General features: G+C 41.9%; 1 protein-coding gene across 2 annotated transcripts in view; it reads left to right on the top strand.

Annotated features, from left to right (window-relative positions):
• Positions 1-17,305, top strand: part of EPHA3 (EPH receptor A3) — a 235,450-nt gene that overhangs the window by 147,046 nt on the left and 71,099 nt on the right. For both annotated transcript variants that reach the window (XM_052794544.1, XM_052794543.1), the window contains exons 4-5: positions 7,384-7,539; positions 8,020-8,355. In XM_052794544.1, coding sequence (XP_052650504.1) covers positions 7,384-7,539; positions 8,020-8,355 — 492 coding nt within the window. The remainder of the gene's footprint in view (positions 1-7,383; positions 7,540-8,019; positions 8,356-17,305) is intronic.

Raw genomic sequence — 17,305 nt, 5'->3', positions numbered from 1 at the left:
AATATTGCTGGTAGCAATCACGGCTGTAATGCACTCCATAAAAAGAGATACAGAAGCCTGCAAGGCATAACGTGGAGCTATTACAGACTGTGGTTGAAAGGTGCAGTGTTATTCCCTCAGGATAAAGCTATCTCTTATGTACATATAATTAATATGTCTGCCAGTAACAGTTATTAAACAAAGAACGGGAATTGTTTCTGCTGAATGACTTGACCTGGGAGTAAAGCCAATTTAAAAAGCATCTGATTAAAATATGTTAAGGTCACAGATCACTATAAAATATGAAGTGGGGAGGAAAAAGCAGAAATTTACCCATGAGTAAGATTAAATACTACTGAGTATGTTTTTTGTGCTAGCAGCAGCTTTCAGGTATAAAAAATGAAAAGTGCTCATTCCGAAGAGTATTTTTCTAGAGGCATTTCAGTGTCACATTGCACCGAATCCTTGCCCCGTGCATACCGCACAGTCCATCCTGCTGGCACAAAGGCTGGAGGGGTTGGAAAGAGTGGAGAGAAGAGAGATTATTTCCTGACCCCTCAGATTATTGACCTCTTACTGTTGGAGGAGCCCTGGTGATAGGAAAGAAATTGCATCAGTTTTGTTAATTGTTGATTTCTTCTCACAGTTGACAGCTGCAGCTTTGGCTGTGATTACGGTATTTTCCAGTCTAGAGATGCAAAAGTACACATGATGCGTGTTTCCTTCTGCAGTAGTTTCCCCCCCAAAGATAAGGTATAGTAACTAGCAGTTGCATTTTTCCAGTGCTATTGCACAGCTAGTAATGGAAGGAGTGGTGGGAATTCACTTCAGTATTTAAAATGCAACTTTTAGTTTTATGCCTGCATTTTCAGAATAAAAAGTATGTCTCGTGCACAGAAAAGGCAATATGAGATTTTATTGGTTTGCCTATAATGCTTAGCAAAAATGGCTAGGTCACTTCTGCTGCTGGTCCCAGCACTATGTGTTTTGTAATTATTTCAGGTATTATGTACAGTGTGCTGAGGACTACAGGGAAGACAATGTAAGAATGCAAAGAATACTAAGAATAATTGTAAGTTTTTATTTCCCCAACAAACAGAATAGAATCTTACGGGCAATGAGAGAACACCAATGTCCTTACCTCTTTCTGGGGATATTCTTACCTTGGCAGTAATGGGGTCCATCCCCACCAGAGCTTTTAGCCCTCACTAAAGTCTTTCTCAGTCTTATTTCCCTCCTCCACTGAGCGCAGACAGCGTACGTGCCAGCACCACAGCCCAGCAAAGAGAAAGCGTGCTCTGCCTGTGCGGCAGTAGCCTTTAGTGGGGATCCCCACCTGCTGACAAGCATTAGGGCTGCCCCTGCCTCCTCCTCCTCTTCCTCCTCCTCCTCCTCAGCAGGCACAGGGAGTAGTCAAAGTGTAGCAGTGACATTCAGCCCTGTACCTCTATTTCTACTGTAAGGAGTAGTACTTAGCTTTGAGACCTATTACCTCAAGTGGTGTCTTACTGTTTACTCTGATCTGGTGACAAAATGTGTGCCTTCAGTTCAATGGAAATAAGAATCGAAAATAAACTGTAATTTGTAGAAGCCTGTTTGGGGTAGCTGGGTGTGCAAGAAGGTGCCTAGAGGCCCAGGAGAGAGCGAGCGTGTGGACATATGTAATGCCATAGATTATGTGGCTTTTCGTATACTAATGGACAATGAGAGCTGCTGAAGATGGTTTCTCCGCTCTGAGGGATTTTGCAGGAAACCTACATTATAAAGCATGCTTTCCTGCTGAGCGGGGTGCCGTAGTGAACAAGGGAGATAAAAATGAGACATTTTCAGTGTTGTGAATGACATGTGATACAAACTGAGAGCGAGATGGCTCAGGGCAGAATTCTACCTTCATTTCCTACGCTTCATGTATCTGAGCCAGAACCATACCGTATCTGCATAGTGTTATTTGTAATATAGCAAGTGTAACACGTATGGCTGGATATAATTTGCGATGGAAGTGTGAAATGAACAGTTTTGAAATCTTCATTTAAAGTTAATCACGATTTTCACCTTTTTGTTGTTTCTCAAAGGTATAAACAAAGCGCAAGAAGGGAAAGAAATGACTCGCCCAAAGAAAATAAAAAGGTTTTGAAAGTTTTATAAGGTTAATCTGTGCTGCTTGTTATGCTATCTATTTTCACAAGCTGACAGCAGTGTTACATCTCATTTTGCATGTGTGCGTGTATGTATGGGTGGGTGAACGTGCAATTCTGTTACTGGTGATAAACACAGTGCTGTTGGCATCTCCAGAGCATGACCGTAATATGCGTAGTGAGAAAAAAAGACGTGTAAATGCTTTTAAAAGGGGACTTGAGAACATTGCAAAGATGTAAGGCTCTACATGGGCATCCAGGTGAGCCAGTCGGTAGCATTCACTTCCCAACATGGCTGCACAGCCAAAGGTCATCCTGTGGTTTGAGGTCCAGTGTAAGGATCTCAGCTGCTGCTCATTGGCATGTCATTTCCACAGGTGACAGCGGGGTTGGTTTGCAAAGCCCCTCTAACATGGACCACACGCATGGGGGATGCTTTCCTGCCCTCTCTGCAGGCGACAGGGACAGGAGGCTTGTCCCGGGGTTGCTGTCATCCGTCTTGCTAACGCACGCTACGAGAAAATGTTAAGGTATCCGTGAGCTGTACAGGTTTATGACTGAATTCCCTTCTTTTCTAAATGCTGTAGTTTAATGCCACAGTGGCATCTCGCCCCCAGGCTGTTTTATCGAAGAGCAGAGAAACAAAGTAAGGAAACACTCGATCGTTTGGTGGATGCTGCCCGTTGCACGCCCGGTTTCATGGCTGCCTGTTTCCACTTCCAGTGCGTTGCGATGCTTGAGCCTTGCCTCGAAGCATCGCACCTCTATTCAGAGCACAAAAAGCAGAGCTCCTGTAGGCCTGGGGAGCGCGGCTCATTTTGCAAATAAAGAGTTGCTTTGACCTTGTGCAGGGAAATGTGCAGGGAAATGTGCAGGCCCTGTCAGGCCTGGAGTACCAGGGCTGGGAAGTCGTCTGCTCAGGCAGCGTGGGCTCAGGTCGTTAGTTGGTATTTATGGCTGGGAATTGGTGATATTGCTCTCTGTACAGGGGGCTGCAGGGTCTGAATACTAAAATGCTCCTATTTACTAACAGCTTTATATTTTAATTTAAAATTAATTCAGATTTAAATGAATCATTTAACCCTTAATTAGGACCATGTCTTCATCTCAGATTAGTCAAACAGAGGCAAAATTTGCACTGCTGTTGGAAAGACAGTTACATTTCTTTAAGCACTGCCTACCATAGGTTGCTACATGCATTTGTTTTTCTTTCACTGGAATAACTTTCCCCACTCTCTGTCTCTGAGACAGACTTACCAGTTAACAGCTTAAGGAAATTCATTTTCATATGGTAACAAGGACAACAGCAGTGCTGAAATTCTTACCAGTAGGTGACTTCAGTAAAGTCAGTGTGGCTCACTCTGAAATAAAAGAGATTGAAATCAGACTGCATACAGTTTTAAAATAATATTGCAGTTTGGAGTTATCACAGGAGCCGCTGGGGCCAACATGTATCGGGCATCTGACTTGAGGAGACCTTCTTAAAAAGCAAAACCAGACAGCCTTGCTGTACAGTTTATATCATGCATTTAGAAACTCTCAAGGTTTCTTTTACACACTTTTAGCATGCCGAGAGTTTTTCTTCCCGGCTCATTGCATCTACTTCCTCTCGCATCATTCCCCCTTGTGAGGGAAAGGAAAATTTCTTAGCTTCTAGAAGATGTTGAGAAAAAGCAACTGTTGTTCACAGCTCGTTCCCATGCTGAAATTACAGATTCTGTGAAGACTTCCTATGCTAGTCCTTTTGTTTTCAACCTGACTGAAACCAAAGCCATGGTATTCACCTCAAAAAGCCAGTTCATGTAATCCAATTTATCTGACATAACAGTAATGAATGCCTTTTGAAGTAAAGGGTTCATTTGTTTCTCTTATATTTCAGAATTTAAAAATTACTAGGAAAAGAATAATAATACTAAGTACATTGACAACATTTTCTATTGGCACCCCCCTTTCCCAGCTTCAATTTCAAGTATAATTGCATTTTTTTTTTTCTCCTTTGGGCTGCAGCTGTGAATAATCTTAAATTGGTCTGACAGACAAAGAGAGAAAGTGCGAGACAGCCTGAGGGGAAGACACGAGATTGGGATGCCCTCGCTAGGGCATAGCAGGGCAGCAAGGATCCAACCGGCTCATCCCCCCGCCCCGACGGCACACTCTGTACCATGGTAGTAGAAGCACGAAACGGTGAAATCCCTGTCCGTCTGGAACAGAAAAAGCCTGATCGCGTGTTAAGAGGGTGCTTCGTGCATGCTCCTCTTTCTTCTTCTTTTGTCCATCTGGCCCCACACCACCACCACCTTTTCTTAAATGAGGTGCACGAGTTTTCACCTAAGGGATGAAAGAGATATTTATTAATGGAGCAGTTTGATTCCTTCCTTTCTCTTCCTCACTCCACAAAATCTGTCCACTTCTTACACAAGGTTGTTTACTTATGTTAAAATCATTGTCGTATTAAAACGTTGGTGCTAGGTGCTTTGAAAGTGTCCCAAATAAACAGTCTTACTGTAGTTCCATCCTGTAAAAGAACGCTCATGTGTTACGATGCTATGAATAAATTATGCTTAATAAGCAGTGGAAATTGTGTCTTGTAGGAGGACGAACCACAGAAGAAGGTTCAGTTTTAGGTTATTAGTCTTTTTCCAATCTTTACATTGAACTAGTATATAAAATTATTAAAACCTTAAAACATTATACTGTATGTATTCATAAATACATCTTTGTCTTGTGTATGCCTGCCCATAAATATAAAAATGTCCCTTCAAGCTAAGTAGATATGGTTAAGTGAAACCGTTTGAGTTTAATACCTGGCAGTAAGTTTCCATGGGAAGTTTTGGTGAAAGTGCTGTGTAATTAGCTGGACAGATGTAGTGCGATGTTTATTCCTTAATGCATTTGCTTAGTTACTAGTGCTGGTAAAGAGCAGGATTGGCGTCTGTTCTTTTCTGCCTGGCTCGTGCCAGGAATGGCTGTGCTGTGCCGTGCCCAGAGATGGTAAAATCATTTGAGGCTCCTCTGTCAGCTGGAGGGAGACCAAAGAGGCTCACTCTAGGTACGGCACATGTATCATGGGGCGGTATTTGGGAGGGAATGGGATTTGAGTCTTAAAAGGCTGCAACAATAACAATGACAAAACCAAAAAAGCTAACTCTGTTTCCTTCTGCGTCTTCTCCTACTGGAGGAGTTTAAGAGGGGGTTAGGTTTCCTTTTTTTCCTCAAGTTAAACAGAAATCCCCAAACACCCTTGCAGCCTTCGAGGAGATGGAGATAGAAGAAACGCCGGCTGAAGGAGGACAGGCTGTGCCAGATCAGGCGGGTTGGCCTTAGGCTCCGTGAACTTCACCACAAGGTCATTTTTAGCAATTCCGCTTTCACAGGTTGCCTGTTGGGCCCATGCCTCAGAGGCTCAAACTCGGGATTGTTTCCTCAGGGCTTCCAGGAGAGAACTTGGAGCAGGAGGTGTCTCTCCCAGCCGCTTTGCTAGCGTGGAAGTCGGAGGTAGCAGCTGCGGCCAGGTGCCTTGATTTGCAAGGGCTGTGAAGTGCTGAAGGGTGGCTGAGGTTAGGGCCACCTTGTGAAAGGAGGGTTTCCTTTATTAAGATGTTTCAGAGTAGGACATACAACTGTACAGGGGTTTGTTCTCTCTCTACTTGCCAGTAGGTGTTTTGGCACCAGGAACTAATCAACAAATTTGCCTGACCCAGATATTCAGTCAGGCTTTGGTTGTGGATGATAACGTGGAAGCTGAACAACCAGTTTAATGCTGCAGCTTCCCTCTCGCCTCCATCACTTACAAAGGTGCTGGGATTTTTATTCTGACTTTTTTTCCACAGGCTGCCCATCCAAACACTTTTCTGTTTGGGCAGCGCATGAATGAACACAAAAGACCACATAGTCTTGTGTCTTGGATTTTATACTAAGTTTATGATTCAGTTCATCTCCGTAAGCAAAACCAAAAAGTGTGTCCCTGTTTAGGCTTACACTAAGACTGGTGAACCCATTCTTTTGCCTACAAATTAGCATTTAATTCAGTGGCAGGTCCTGGGCAATTTTATCTAAGCTTAACTGTCTGGGTTCCAGACACAAAAAGAAGTTGTGTTTTTCTTTGTATTACTCTTTTTTTTACATTACATTTGTAATGAGAATGTATTGGGGTTTTCCTAGTGTGCTTGTGTGTTAAGCAGTGTTTGCTGTGGAACCAAAGTGTAGCAAAAGGTGAACGCATTTTAAGAAGTGCTCCCTTTTGTTACGTTGTCTGTGTATGGTTGCTGCCGGTATGAATACCGACCTGCGGGTGACCAGTGTCAGCCAGAATGTTTCTACTTGGTAAATTCCATTTGGAGAAGGATGCATGTCTTGGGGGGAAGCAGAAGCTGAACAGTAGAGTCTGCTGGTTCTTATCTGCTTTTGGTCTCTTCTTTTTTTTTTTTTTCTCTTTCCAGATGGTGATACCATCTTGGTGGAAAGAAGTCAACAGTGTTATTTCACTGCATGGGTTTTTCATAAAAAGTTATTTGCTAAATTGTTCATTTCTGTAACTTACTTCAAAGGCTCTTTTCTTCTGATGCAAACGTGGCCCTGAATCAGTCTAAAATGCAACAGGAGTCAAAACAGAGGGAGTGTGCCAGTGTTAAGGAAACACCACCACCCAGAGTTTTTCACAAGCAGCTTTTGTGGGTTCAAGCACCATCCCTAGAGGACTGCATTAATGTAAAAATTGTACAGACCATGAGAGTTCCCGATAGTATCAGGAGCAGCTCATTGAGCCTGATGCATGGTCCTTCAGATGTGGAATAGATCTTTCACTGTTCAGGTTATTTTCTTGATTTTGGCTTGCTTAGTCCTGCTGAACTGAAGAGACATAGTTTACAATTAGTGTGCCCTTGTAAGCAAACCTTGGCAGCAGAGCGAGGATAAAGTTAGCTTCTTATGCAGGATAGGGCCAACGTTCTGGTAAATTGACCAGAAGAGAAAAAAAATAAGTTCTCAAAATGCAACATAGAAAATTTTTCTTTTTAGTGGTGAAATACACTGTTTTGTTTTCCAGGCAAAATTAAATGCAAATCCAAGTTGATGCATGAATAGCTCTGTTCTACCAAGAGGTTTTATTTCCATCAGCTTCCTCATTATGAGAAAAATCTCTGTTATTAGACCATAAACGTCTGCAAAATGTGATCTACATATGGATTGGTTGCAGGGCAGTAACAAAGTCACATGTTAAAATCAAGGAGATGTCCATGGAATCTAAAACTATACTCCTATTATTTTGCAGCATGTCGACCTGGATTCTACAAAGCCTCTGCCGGCAATGTGAAGTGTGCCAAATGCCCACCTCACAGCTCTACCTACGAAGATGCGTCTCTGAACTGCAGGTGTGAAAAGAATTACTTTCGCTCTGAGAAAGACCCTCCATCCATGGCTTGCACCAGTGAGTAGCATCATTATGCTCGGGGCTGTCATTCTTGCTCCTCCATCTGTACCTCAGCAGCTTGCTTGCTTCCTCTCATGTCCCATTGCAGTCAGCCATTCCCTGCCTCCCATGTCTTCTTACATGTTGGACAGGCTACCAAAAATTGGTGGGCTGGGTTTATGTCTTTCTATTTTCATTTCCTCCTTCTTGTTCTCTGTCAGACTGAAGAAGGAGAGCTAGGATTTTTAAATTGCTACCAGTATTTTCAGCCCTCAGTCCTGAACTGTACCCTGAGGGTACTGTCTGTCTATAAGAAAACATGACTCTTGATAGTCTAGGTCTGTAGTCCAGTGAAATATTTCGGGAGTCTCTACAGGGAATAACTAGAAGAGTTTGGTTATTTATGTTTTTGACTTTTGTATTTTTGCACCCTTGTTACTCCCATCTTGGAGCACTACAGAGAATCTCATCCCTCTGATTTCCCGTTTCCTTTTACAGGACCACCATCTGCTCCAAGAAATGTTATCTCTAACATCAATGAGACATCTGTTATCCTGGACTGGAGCTGGCCTCTTGACACTGGAGGTCGGAAAGATGTCACTTTCAACATCATTTGCAAAAAATGTGGAGGAAACATCAAGATGTGTGAGCCGTGTAGCGACAACGTGCGATTCTTACCCCGTCAGACTGGACTCACCAACACCACGGTGACAGTAGTGGACCTTTTGGCACACACCAATTACACTTTTGAGATTGATGCAGTCAACGGGGTATCTGACTTGAGTACACTTTCCAGACAATTTGCTGCTGTCAGCATCACAACTAATCAGGCTGGTGAGTCTCTTTCCGATTACCCTTTCTTTGTTCAAAACCATTGAGATGTAAGTACCTTTGTTTCCCTATTTTACAGGAGTTACTCTGACCGCTGGTGTGCTAGGGTAACTAATTGACTTGAATATGCTAGTAAAAGTAAAAGCAGAAACAAACCCAGTGTGTGTTGCTGTCAAAGGACCTGGCAACATGACTGTTGTGATTAACTCCCAGTTCCCAGTTAATAGTCTCTAATAGTAGACTCACATGATTCCTTAGCCAGAATGTGTTTTATTAATAAAACCAGATTTTAATAAAACACTCATTTCAATAGTGTCCAACATAAATTACTGTAGTAATCTTAGTGATTAATTTTGATTAAATAGAAGTGAAAAAATGCTTTGATGTTAGACACATAAAAAGCTAATATTAAATTAGAGAGGTTTAAAACACTGCTTTTTTTTTTTTTTTCTTTTACAAGTTGTCTCACCAACTCTGAATTATTGCCAACTTGATGGGGGTGTGGAGCTGAATACTGAATTAGGTCCTGGTTTCGTAGCTGATAGTGTGCAAAGGGACTGCTCTGCTTCTGTGGAGCCTTATTAAAGTCATTGAGGCCCTGCATGAGCACAGCAGTATGCCCTGACTGTCGGATCAGAGCTTTTGTCACTGCTGCACTATTCCACCATTTGCTTCTCATTTGGCAAGATTACATTTATCTGAAAGATGTGAAGAGTCTAGACTCTTCTCTAGGATTTGTTTAGGTACCATTTTTTTAACAGCAATGTTTGCCAGTGAAGAGAGACTAGATCCTGAATTTTCTGTAGTTCTGCTCCACGCAGTTCACCATCAGGAAGCTTTGTACTGAAAGCATGCATGTGTGCAGTAAGTCTTCTCCCACCTCCTCCCATCCCACACCCCAACCCCAAAATACCTACATTTCTGTCTTCCTTAAAGCACAAACCAACGTTGTTCTAAGTAGACATTCTCCTAGTAAGCTACGTTATTGCAAAGTTTTTCACTTTAGAGGATATATCTCTTCTCCTCAGATAACAGATCAGCTTTAGTGGGAGGCATAAAAATATGAGAACAGACTGTTTTCTGACAGCAGTCACTACCTTTCCAAATGCTCTGGAGGACTGTCTATGCAGTAGGCAGGCAGAGGTGAATCTACTCAATTGAAACATCTTCTCATGATCTCTTTTTCATTTAGGCACTGATGTCAGCTCTGAAACTTGCATCTTATGTCCATTCCAAATAACTTGCTGCTGTTATAGTTACATGTTTTGTATATTTGTGCCAGTGACTTGAGCAGCCTTTGTTTAGTTGCTCTCTTTTCATCTGTTTTTCATATCAGAGATACAGCCTTTCAGCCTGTTCATCACTGTAGCATTAGAAATCACCTGGGGACACTCCCTAGAATGAACTGTCTAGGATCAGTGAAAGGTATTTCTCTGCAGAGGCGCCTCCTGCTTTGCAGTGTGCTTCCCCAGGGCCCAGAGCTGGCTGCCTTTGCACTGCGATGCAAGGTGGATTTTTATTTTGTTTTGGAATGCACAGTTCCTCTGACATGGCAGAGTCAATGCATTTCTGGCAATAGCAACTTTGTTTAATGCAACCCACAGGCTGCTTAAGCAATTTGTTTGCTTGTTTTCTACTTTTATGCATAGCCCATTTTTGCTTTACATACATTTAGGTGGTGTGGGTTACTACAGGCTTAATTGTGCTATGTCTTGATCATGCCGATTGGTTTACTATATTAAAATTCCCCTAGAAATTCTGCAAGTTGCTAAAATTAGACCTTGAATACCTATATAAGTAATCTTTTAAAGCATAATTACAAAAATGCAATTTCTCTTGCATTCCCCTCCTGGTTAGATCACAAAAGGGACACACCAGAAGCATATTTTTAGCTAATGTCATACTTAAACACCTGGGTGGGGGGAGAAGGTCTGAAGATCTTAGACTGCATTATTAAACCCAATTAAGGGTTTAACCGGGGGGTGTTTCAAAAAAGAATTAAAGTACCATTGAGCTGGATCTGGAAGAGACCAAAAGACTGCAAAAGCCGGTCATGACTCTAGGGCTATTATTTGTGCCGTCAGATTTTAGGTACGTTGCTTCCAGGACAGAGGTATCCACCAGTTGGATAAAGCTCGGGTTAAATGACCGAGCTCTGCTGGACTCAGGGAAGTAGGAGAGGCGCATTGCTTTGGGAGGTTGTTCTGCGGATGGGGTATCACACGGGGTGATAGGGTTCGGTACGGCCGGCCAGATCCTGGGGACAGAGCCCCTGGCAAGCCTGCAGAAGGAAAGATGTTAGTCAGTAGGCTGCAAGTTTTGGAGAGAGGATTGAAGTATAGAAGGTCCCTACAACCTGGATCTCCTCAGTCCCTCCTGAATCCAGGCTATTTCACTCCTGCCAACCATGATTTGAGAGGCCTGTACCCTTGCAATGGGTATGATGAAGTTGCAGTCTTAATCTTGGATTTTCAGTATCCACGTGCTTTCTTCAAGCACTGCCGGGGCACATCCCAGCTTACTGAAAACTGTTCTGCAGAATGTCCCTCACCCATCCAAAACACTGGTTTTCAAGTATGTGAGTTTCTGAGAGCCTGAGGCAGAACTGCAGAATGTTTTGTATTTTCTAATGACAAAAATGTGATTTTTGCGGCAGTTCTCTTGGTGGTAAAAATTGGACATTGTACATCTTTACTTCAGATGAACTCAGTTCAAGACAGGCATTGGTTGGCATTATGTTTGCTGGGTCTCTGAGCTACGAAGGCCTGCTGAAAATTGAACAAACATTTCTTTCCATGTTTCTCACAGTACATGTGAGCATTTCTGCCTATGAATCCATCACCAGCCTAACAGATCAAAACGTGCATAGTACTAATTTTCTGTAATGCAGCAACTGGGACATCTGCCAGAGTGTGTTAAAATACATTCAGCTGATATGTTAGGAGTCAGTCAGTTTGCACAGCAGCTCCATTTTTGTACGTAAACAGATTATATACACACGTGCATACACATATTTGTAATTTACATGTACACGCAGATATATACACACACAAAAGGTCACCTTAAATGCTGCTGAAAAATTTGCTGATACCTTTACAGTGACTCTTGAGTTCTAGAGTCTGTAACTAAAAATCTCAAAAAGATTTTCCTGGACATTTTTCAAACCTGGTCTAGAAGTAAAGGAAAGGTGTGCTGCTTTGTCACTTGTAAGCTTTGAAACATCCAGACTCTGATTCTGCTGGTGCTGTGAGTGCAAGAAGGATAATACATTTTACAGTACAAAACTGTTGTAAAGCCAAGATCCAGTCCCCTGAATTGAGGGAAATTCAGAATCGTTTCAGAAAATGGATTGGTTTTTTTCTTCCAACTGCCTGGCCTGAGTTTTGCTGCGCTTTTATTGCATTTTCTTTTCCTTCCCTTTCAGTGAAGGTTAATGAGCAGACATCCCTGGAAAAAAAAAAAAAAGTGTCTTGCAAAATATGGCTAGACAGGTATGACACTGCAATATTTCTAATTCCCGTAAGTCTTTCTATCTTTGGTGTGGAAGTAAAAGACAAAGGGCACACGTTTCTATTTAATTTAGTTTGTTGATCATCCTCGTTGATTGCACTGTAATACATGCCTTCAGTTGCCGCCTGATACAGCTTCCTCCAAGTTATATAGAAGCATTCCGCTGCTGCCTGAAGAAAGCTCTCACCTCACGTCAATATGTTGCACCTCACAGATATTATCTCCTAATAACACCAATCAACCCCGTTTAGAAAGGGTCACTGGCTGCTACTGGAGAGGGTACGGAATTCGGTACCCCTGGAGGTGGCCTGCTAATTGAGAACGTGCCACGCAGAGAGGCTGACAGCCATGCCACGCTGCCTGGCTTGTTGCTAGTGTGATCAGGTTCACTGGGTTTTCTGAACACAGTTCATGGGCTTTTTTAAAATACATTTATCTGTTAAGACCAGAAGGTTGTCCATTCCTGGGAGCTTTATAAGTAACCCAAAGGGAAAAGACGTCCAGGTCAGGGCAGTTCTGCCTTTACTGCCTTTCGGCAGTAGCAAGCAGAAGACTCATATTGGAGCCCAAAGAGGTTTTAAATGGAAATAGGGTCTGGAATTCACTGAAGAAAGACTAAAATTTGGTAGGGACAACACAATCATGCTACTGGGTAATCAGTTTACAAAAATGAGGGAGACGGTTTTCCAGTGTGAAACACAGCCATTTGGTCAGGGACATATATGAGTTGAATATGTTTTGCAGATGCTGCATGAGAAAGTAACAGGTTTTTTCTGCCCTATCACTGCTTTTATGGTATCACACACAGTCATACAGGTTGTAGGTATGACTCAGGAATGCTGAGCAAAAAGATTAATATTTTAACCAATGACCTAATTGACTTAACAGCACTTTAAATAGACATTCTCTGCAGTGATCTTTGCAATCTAGAGGAGATAAGGAGAACTTTCAGGAATCTGTACCATTAGCAGATATTGATCTATCAGGTACATCTTAGGAAGCCTTGGCCATCCCACTGGTATCCCAGCACACACAGTGCCATCCCCATCCTTTCCTCCAGGCAGATCTGGTGAGCAAGGTTCATCACACAAGAAGTGGTTCTGTTTGTTTGATCTAAAATCTGTTTGCTTAGTTTTGTTTAGTTTGTATTTGTTAGTTCTAGTGACTATAAACTCATGCAAACAATATGATAGTGGCATGTCTAATAAATAATAAAAACAGTTCTCGCTGTATTTATTGTGTAAAACAAAACAAATACTGAAAGCATCCTCAGCTTGTTGAAAGTTGGGGAAATCCCAAAGTAAGCAATTACAAATAAAACCTTCTATATTCCTGAAGGGGGCTGCACTTCCTATCTAACAAATAAATGTGGTATCTGTGTAATTACAATCCATATAAGTCTCTTGGATATAAGCATATACCTAATGATAAAAATGTATTTAACTGCTTAAAAGCTAAGTCAGAAACAACTAGCATTCACTGGCCGTTACCTTTAAAGGCTCTAGTTTTGCCTGGAGGAGGTGTTAGAATTGGTTTGTAAAGAATTCTTATCCTGGGTCTGTGTCCCAAAGTTGAATAAGATGATGTGTAAAATTGATACAGAACATTTCCTCAACAGTCATGTTTTTGGCACTGTGAAGAAGCTTAGAGTCCGCATTTTCCTAACTTTCCAGAATGTAATTCTGGTGAGCTTCCTCCAGCATGCTATTTTGAGTGTCAGTCTTTAGCATTCCTGTAGTTGAGTACATCCTGCACCTGGGGAGGACTAACCCTCTGCACCAGTCAGTACATGCTGGAGGCAAACTGGAGGGAAAGCAGCTTTGCAGGAAAGGATCTGGAGGTCCCGGAGGAGCATCTGGGACTGCAGTAGAAAGAGCACTACCAGCAGGTCAAGGGAGGTGATCCTTCCCCTCTACTCAGCGCTGTTGATGCCACGTGTGGTGTGTCCAGCTTAGCCCCTGCCCAGTACATGAGAGACAGATATACTGAGGCAAGACCAGTGAAGGGTCACTAAGATGATTAAGGGAGAGGAACATCTGTCATATGAGGAGAGGCTGAGAGAGGTGGGACTGCCCGGCCTGGGGGAGAGGAGGCTCAGGTGGATCTTATCAATGTATATAAAGGCCTGATATATAGGAGGGTATAAAGAAGAAAGAGCCAGGTTTTCTTCAGGGGTTCTTAGTGACAGGAAAAGAGGCGATGGTCACAAACTGAAATACAAGACATTCTGTTTAAATGTAGGAAGAAACTTTTTTACTCTAAGTGTGATTGAGCACTGGAACAGGTAGCCCAAAGAGACTGTGTTATCTCAATCTGTGGTGGTATTCAAAACCTGACTAATCAAGGTCCTGAGCAACCTGCTGTGGTTGACCCTGCTTTCAGCAGGGGAGTGGGCTAGGCGATCTGCAGAGGCCTCCATCCCACCTCAATCCATGTGTGATGATTGTGTGCAAAGAGGATAGCAGCAACTGGAAGGAGACCAGGTAAGGGCTGGTTCAGTAATTACTGTCGTCTTTTAACGCTGATCTTTTCATCCATGTATCAAGGCCTTCTCAATGAAATTTGGGGGAGTAAACTGCCCATACGCTTACTCAGACTGGAGAGAAAGTAAACCTATGGGTGCTGAGGGGCTGTAAACCTCAATATCCCCACTTCAGAGAAATTCAGGAGAGTATTGTTGGATCATTTGTTTTGGTGTTTAGCAATGATAACCTCAAAACTCTTACCATTTGTCACAGCACATAAAGTTTGTGCATGCATGAATATGTAAAACTGTGGTAGGATTGGCTTATTTTACAGAATACTTCCATAAGACTAGATGGCTTTAGAAAGAGCGATTTGATTTAGTTAAATCACCTGTGGGTTACCAGCTCCTTCCTAAGCTTTTTCATCAGAAAGACTGCAGGATCCAGTCTTGCTCATCTGTGTATTGTACAGCATTATTGTATGCTCTGGTACTATAGCAAACAGCTATGGTAGTCCCCCTGGGAGTCAGCAATGAATAAACTGAGACCTACTTTCCACTAACTAACTTTCCCCATGTGAATATTAGGATACCTCATTATGGGGGAGAAGCAGTTTTGAATTGCATAGGAGCATTTCAGTTAAACTGCTGCAAAGCTCTGCATGGTGACACTTGTGTTACTCTAAGAATTAGTTTTTTCCTACTTTTTCATGTTAAATTAATTGGAACACTCTAAAGGAAGAATGCCCATTTTGGGATTTGAACTGATCTGAACAAATTAGTTTATAAACAAGTTTACATTACACTAGTACAGTTTTACTGTGGAGACAGATAATTTATGTTTGAAGAAGTCTTTGGGCTTCCTAGCTGTAAGAACTCTGTAAGCTCTAGAAAATGAACTGCTCTCCCAAGAGACCTTGTCTACAGTTTTATCTTTAATTTCCATGTACCATATACAAATGGTTCTGGGTCACCATGTAGGGTAGCAAATCTAGTTGTCCAGGTTAGACCAGAGGGTCCACAGGGGCAAAGAGAATGAGCAAAATTGAAACCTTGTACAGGATGGGTAGGAACAAGGAGTTAGGTCTGTGACCCTCTTTCTGCAACAGCATTTTTCTGGATAGAGCAGCTTACTCCATGTCAGGCTGAATATTCTGTCTCCAAACTGCGACTTTGCACGTGCATCTTCCTGAGCTCTTACCCCTTCCATTTCTGATAAGATTCAGTGTCCAGGATTCCAGCAGAATAATTATTAGCAACAAAGTTCAATGACAGTAATTACATTTTCTATATTTTCCAAATATAACCATGCTGATGCCCAAATACTTTTTTTTTTTTATATACTTCAGGTCTTTACTGCATGCCTGCTTGATAATAAAATAGACTGTTTTATTTTAATTACTAAAAGCACAGTGCAACAGCTTTAAATGTAGTTTTATGTTTGATTAGTTCTTAAGGACTTAAGGCCTTGTAAACCAAGGTCTCAACAGTGCAGCTGCGAATGGTGGTAATGACTGAGTTCAGCTACAATAAACCAGTGTCAGTACTAAATTGATTCCAAAGAGTTTTGTGCTGTCACATATTCTGGCATCAGGAGAGGAACAAAGGGGACATGCTGTAACAAGAGGCCCCCTCAAACTCTGCCTTCAGTTCAATCCAGCTCTTCCACACGATCCATATAAGATTCAGATAGTTGAACCCCCCCCCCCCCCCCCGAAAACAAACAAACGAGCAAAAAAACCAGAGTATAAATAGGAATCTCCGCTTACCTGCTGTAGAAAGAAATGCAAAGGAAACACAGGAGGCTAAATTCTACCTAGAGATGCTGGTCTTTTCCTAGTAACTATAGAAAGTGATTATGCTCCTCAATTAAGTGCCAAAAAATGCCTAAAGCCGAGTTTTGGTCCCCCCACAATTGGTTGTGCACTTGTAAAATGTTGATTCCTTTCTCTGGATGGCTCTTTTCATATAGGAAGTTTTAATGAGAATAACCACCCCTGGATCCAAACCGAGGCATCTGTGCACAGCTATAGTACAAAGAATAACAAAAAACTAGATATACCCTATATCATCTCAGGCTTCCCCAGGAGAGCAGTAGTCTGATTATCAGGAGTATCCTCCTTTTATCTTTTGTATTTCTAAAACCCACAAAGGAGAACAATTCATGTAGCCTGTTTAATCATCTTGCTTAATCGTTTAACCCATGCATGAAGAGGTATAGGAAAACAGATGACTGCAGTAGCAGCTGTGCATGTGCACCTACGTGTGGCAGTATCAGGTCTGGAAGTTGACTCCGTAATCCATTTTTCTCTCTCATTTTTTTTCTGGATTAATCAATAACAATGTGATAAAAACTTTTCAACCAGATATTTTCTTCTGGTGTAAACACATGGCCCACTCTGTTACATTCATTGAGTCCAATTTATTTTCACTCCTGTCTCTTTCTTAAATGTATTAGCTGTTGTTTTGAAACACAGAAGGGATACATTTGTTTAAGGAGGAGGTAACTGATAGGGCACTATGGAGTTTTTGCAAGGGGCCAGAATGAAAATTGTTCAAAAAAGCTTGAGAACAAAACTGACCACTAGGTACAGAAATTAGGATCGTTGGGAGGAGAGTCTTAAGGGGTAGACGTAGCTGGTTTGTAATGTCTTGATCTACATGTGTCATTTGCAGGTTGAGATTGAAAATTTCAAGCCATCCTGTAGTTTCAGCTTGGAGGATAAACATTAAAGTGGAGAAAGAATCAGTAAAATTTTCAGTGCCATTGTAAGCAAAGACTCACTTAGCTCCCAGCAAAAGTTGTTAAAACCTCCTCAGAAGTAGAATTTTATTTGCCTGAAATCTGTGGCTTCAAGGGAATAAATTCGACACCAAGTTGAGCACCAAGCTTTGTTTCAATATATGTCTTTGATTACTTGCAGGAACTGTGATGCTATTTTATGCATTCAGCCTTTATTCTGTTAAGCTAGACTGCAT

This window comes from Harpia harpyja, chromosome 8, assembly GCF_026419915.1.
Source record: "Harpia harpyja isolate bHarHar1 chromosome 8, bHarHar1 primary haplotype, whole genome shotgun sequence".
In the NCBI taxonomy this organism is placed as follows: domain Eukaryota; kingdom Metazoa; phylum Chordata; class Aves; order Accipitriformes; family Accipitridae; genus Harpia; species Harpia harpyja.
This window is presented reverse-complemented; position numbering and strand designations above follow the sequence as displayed.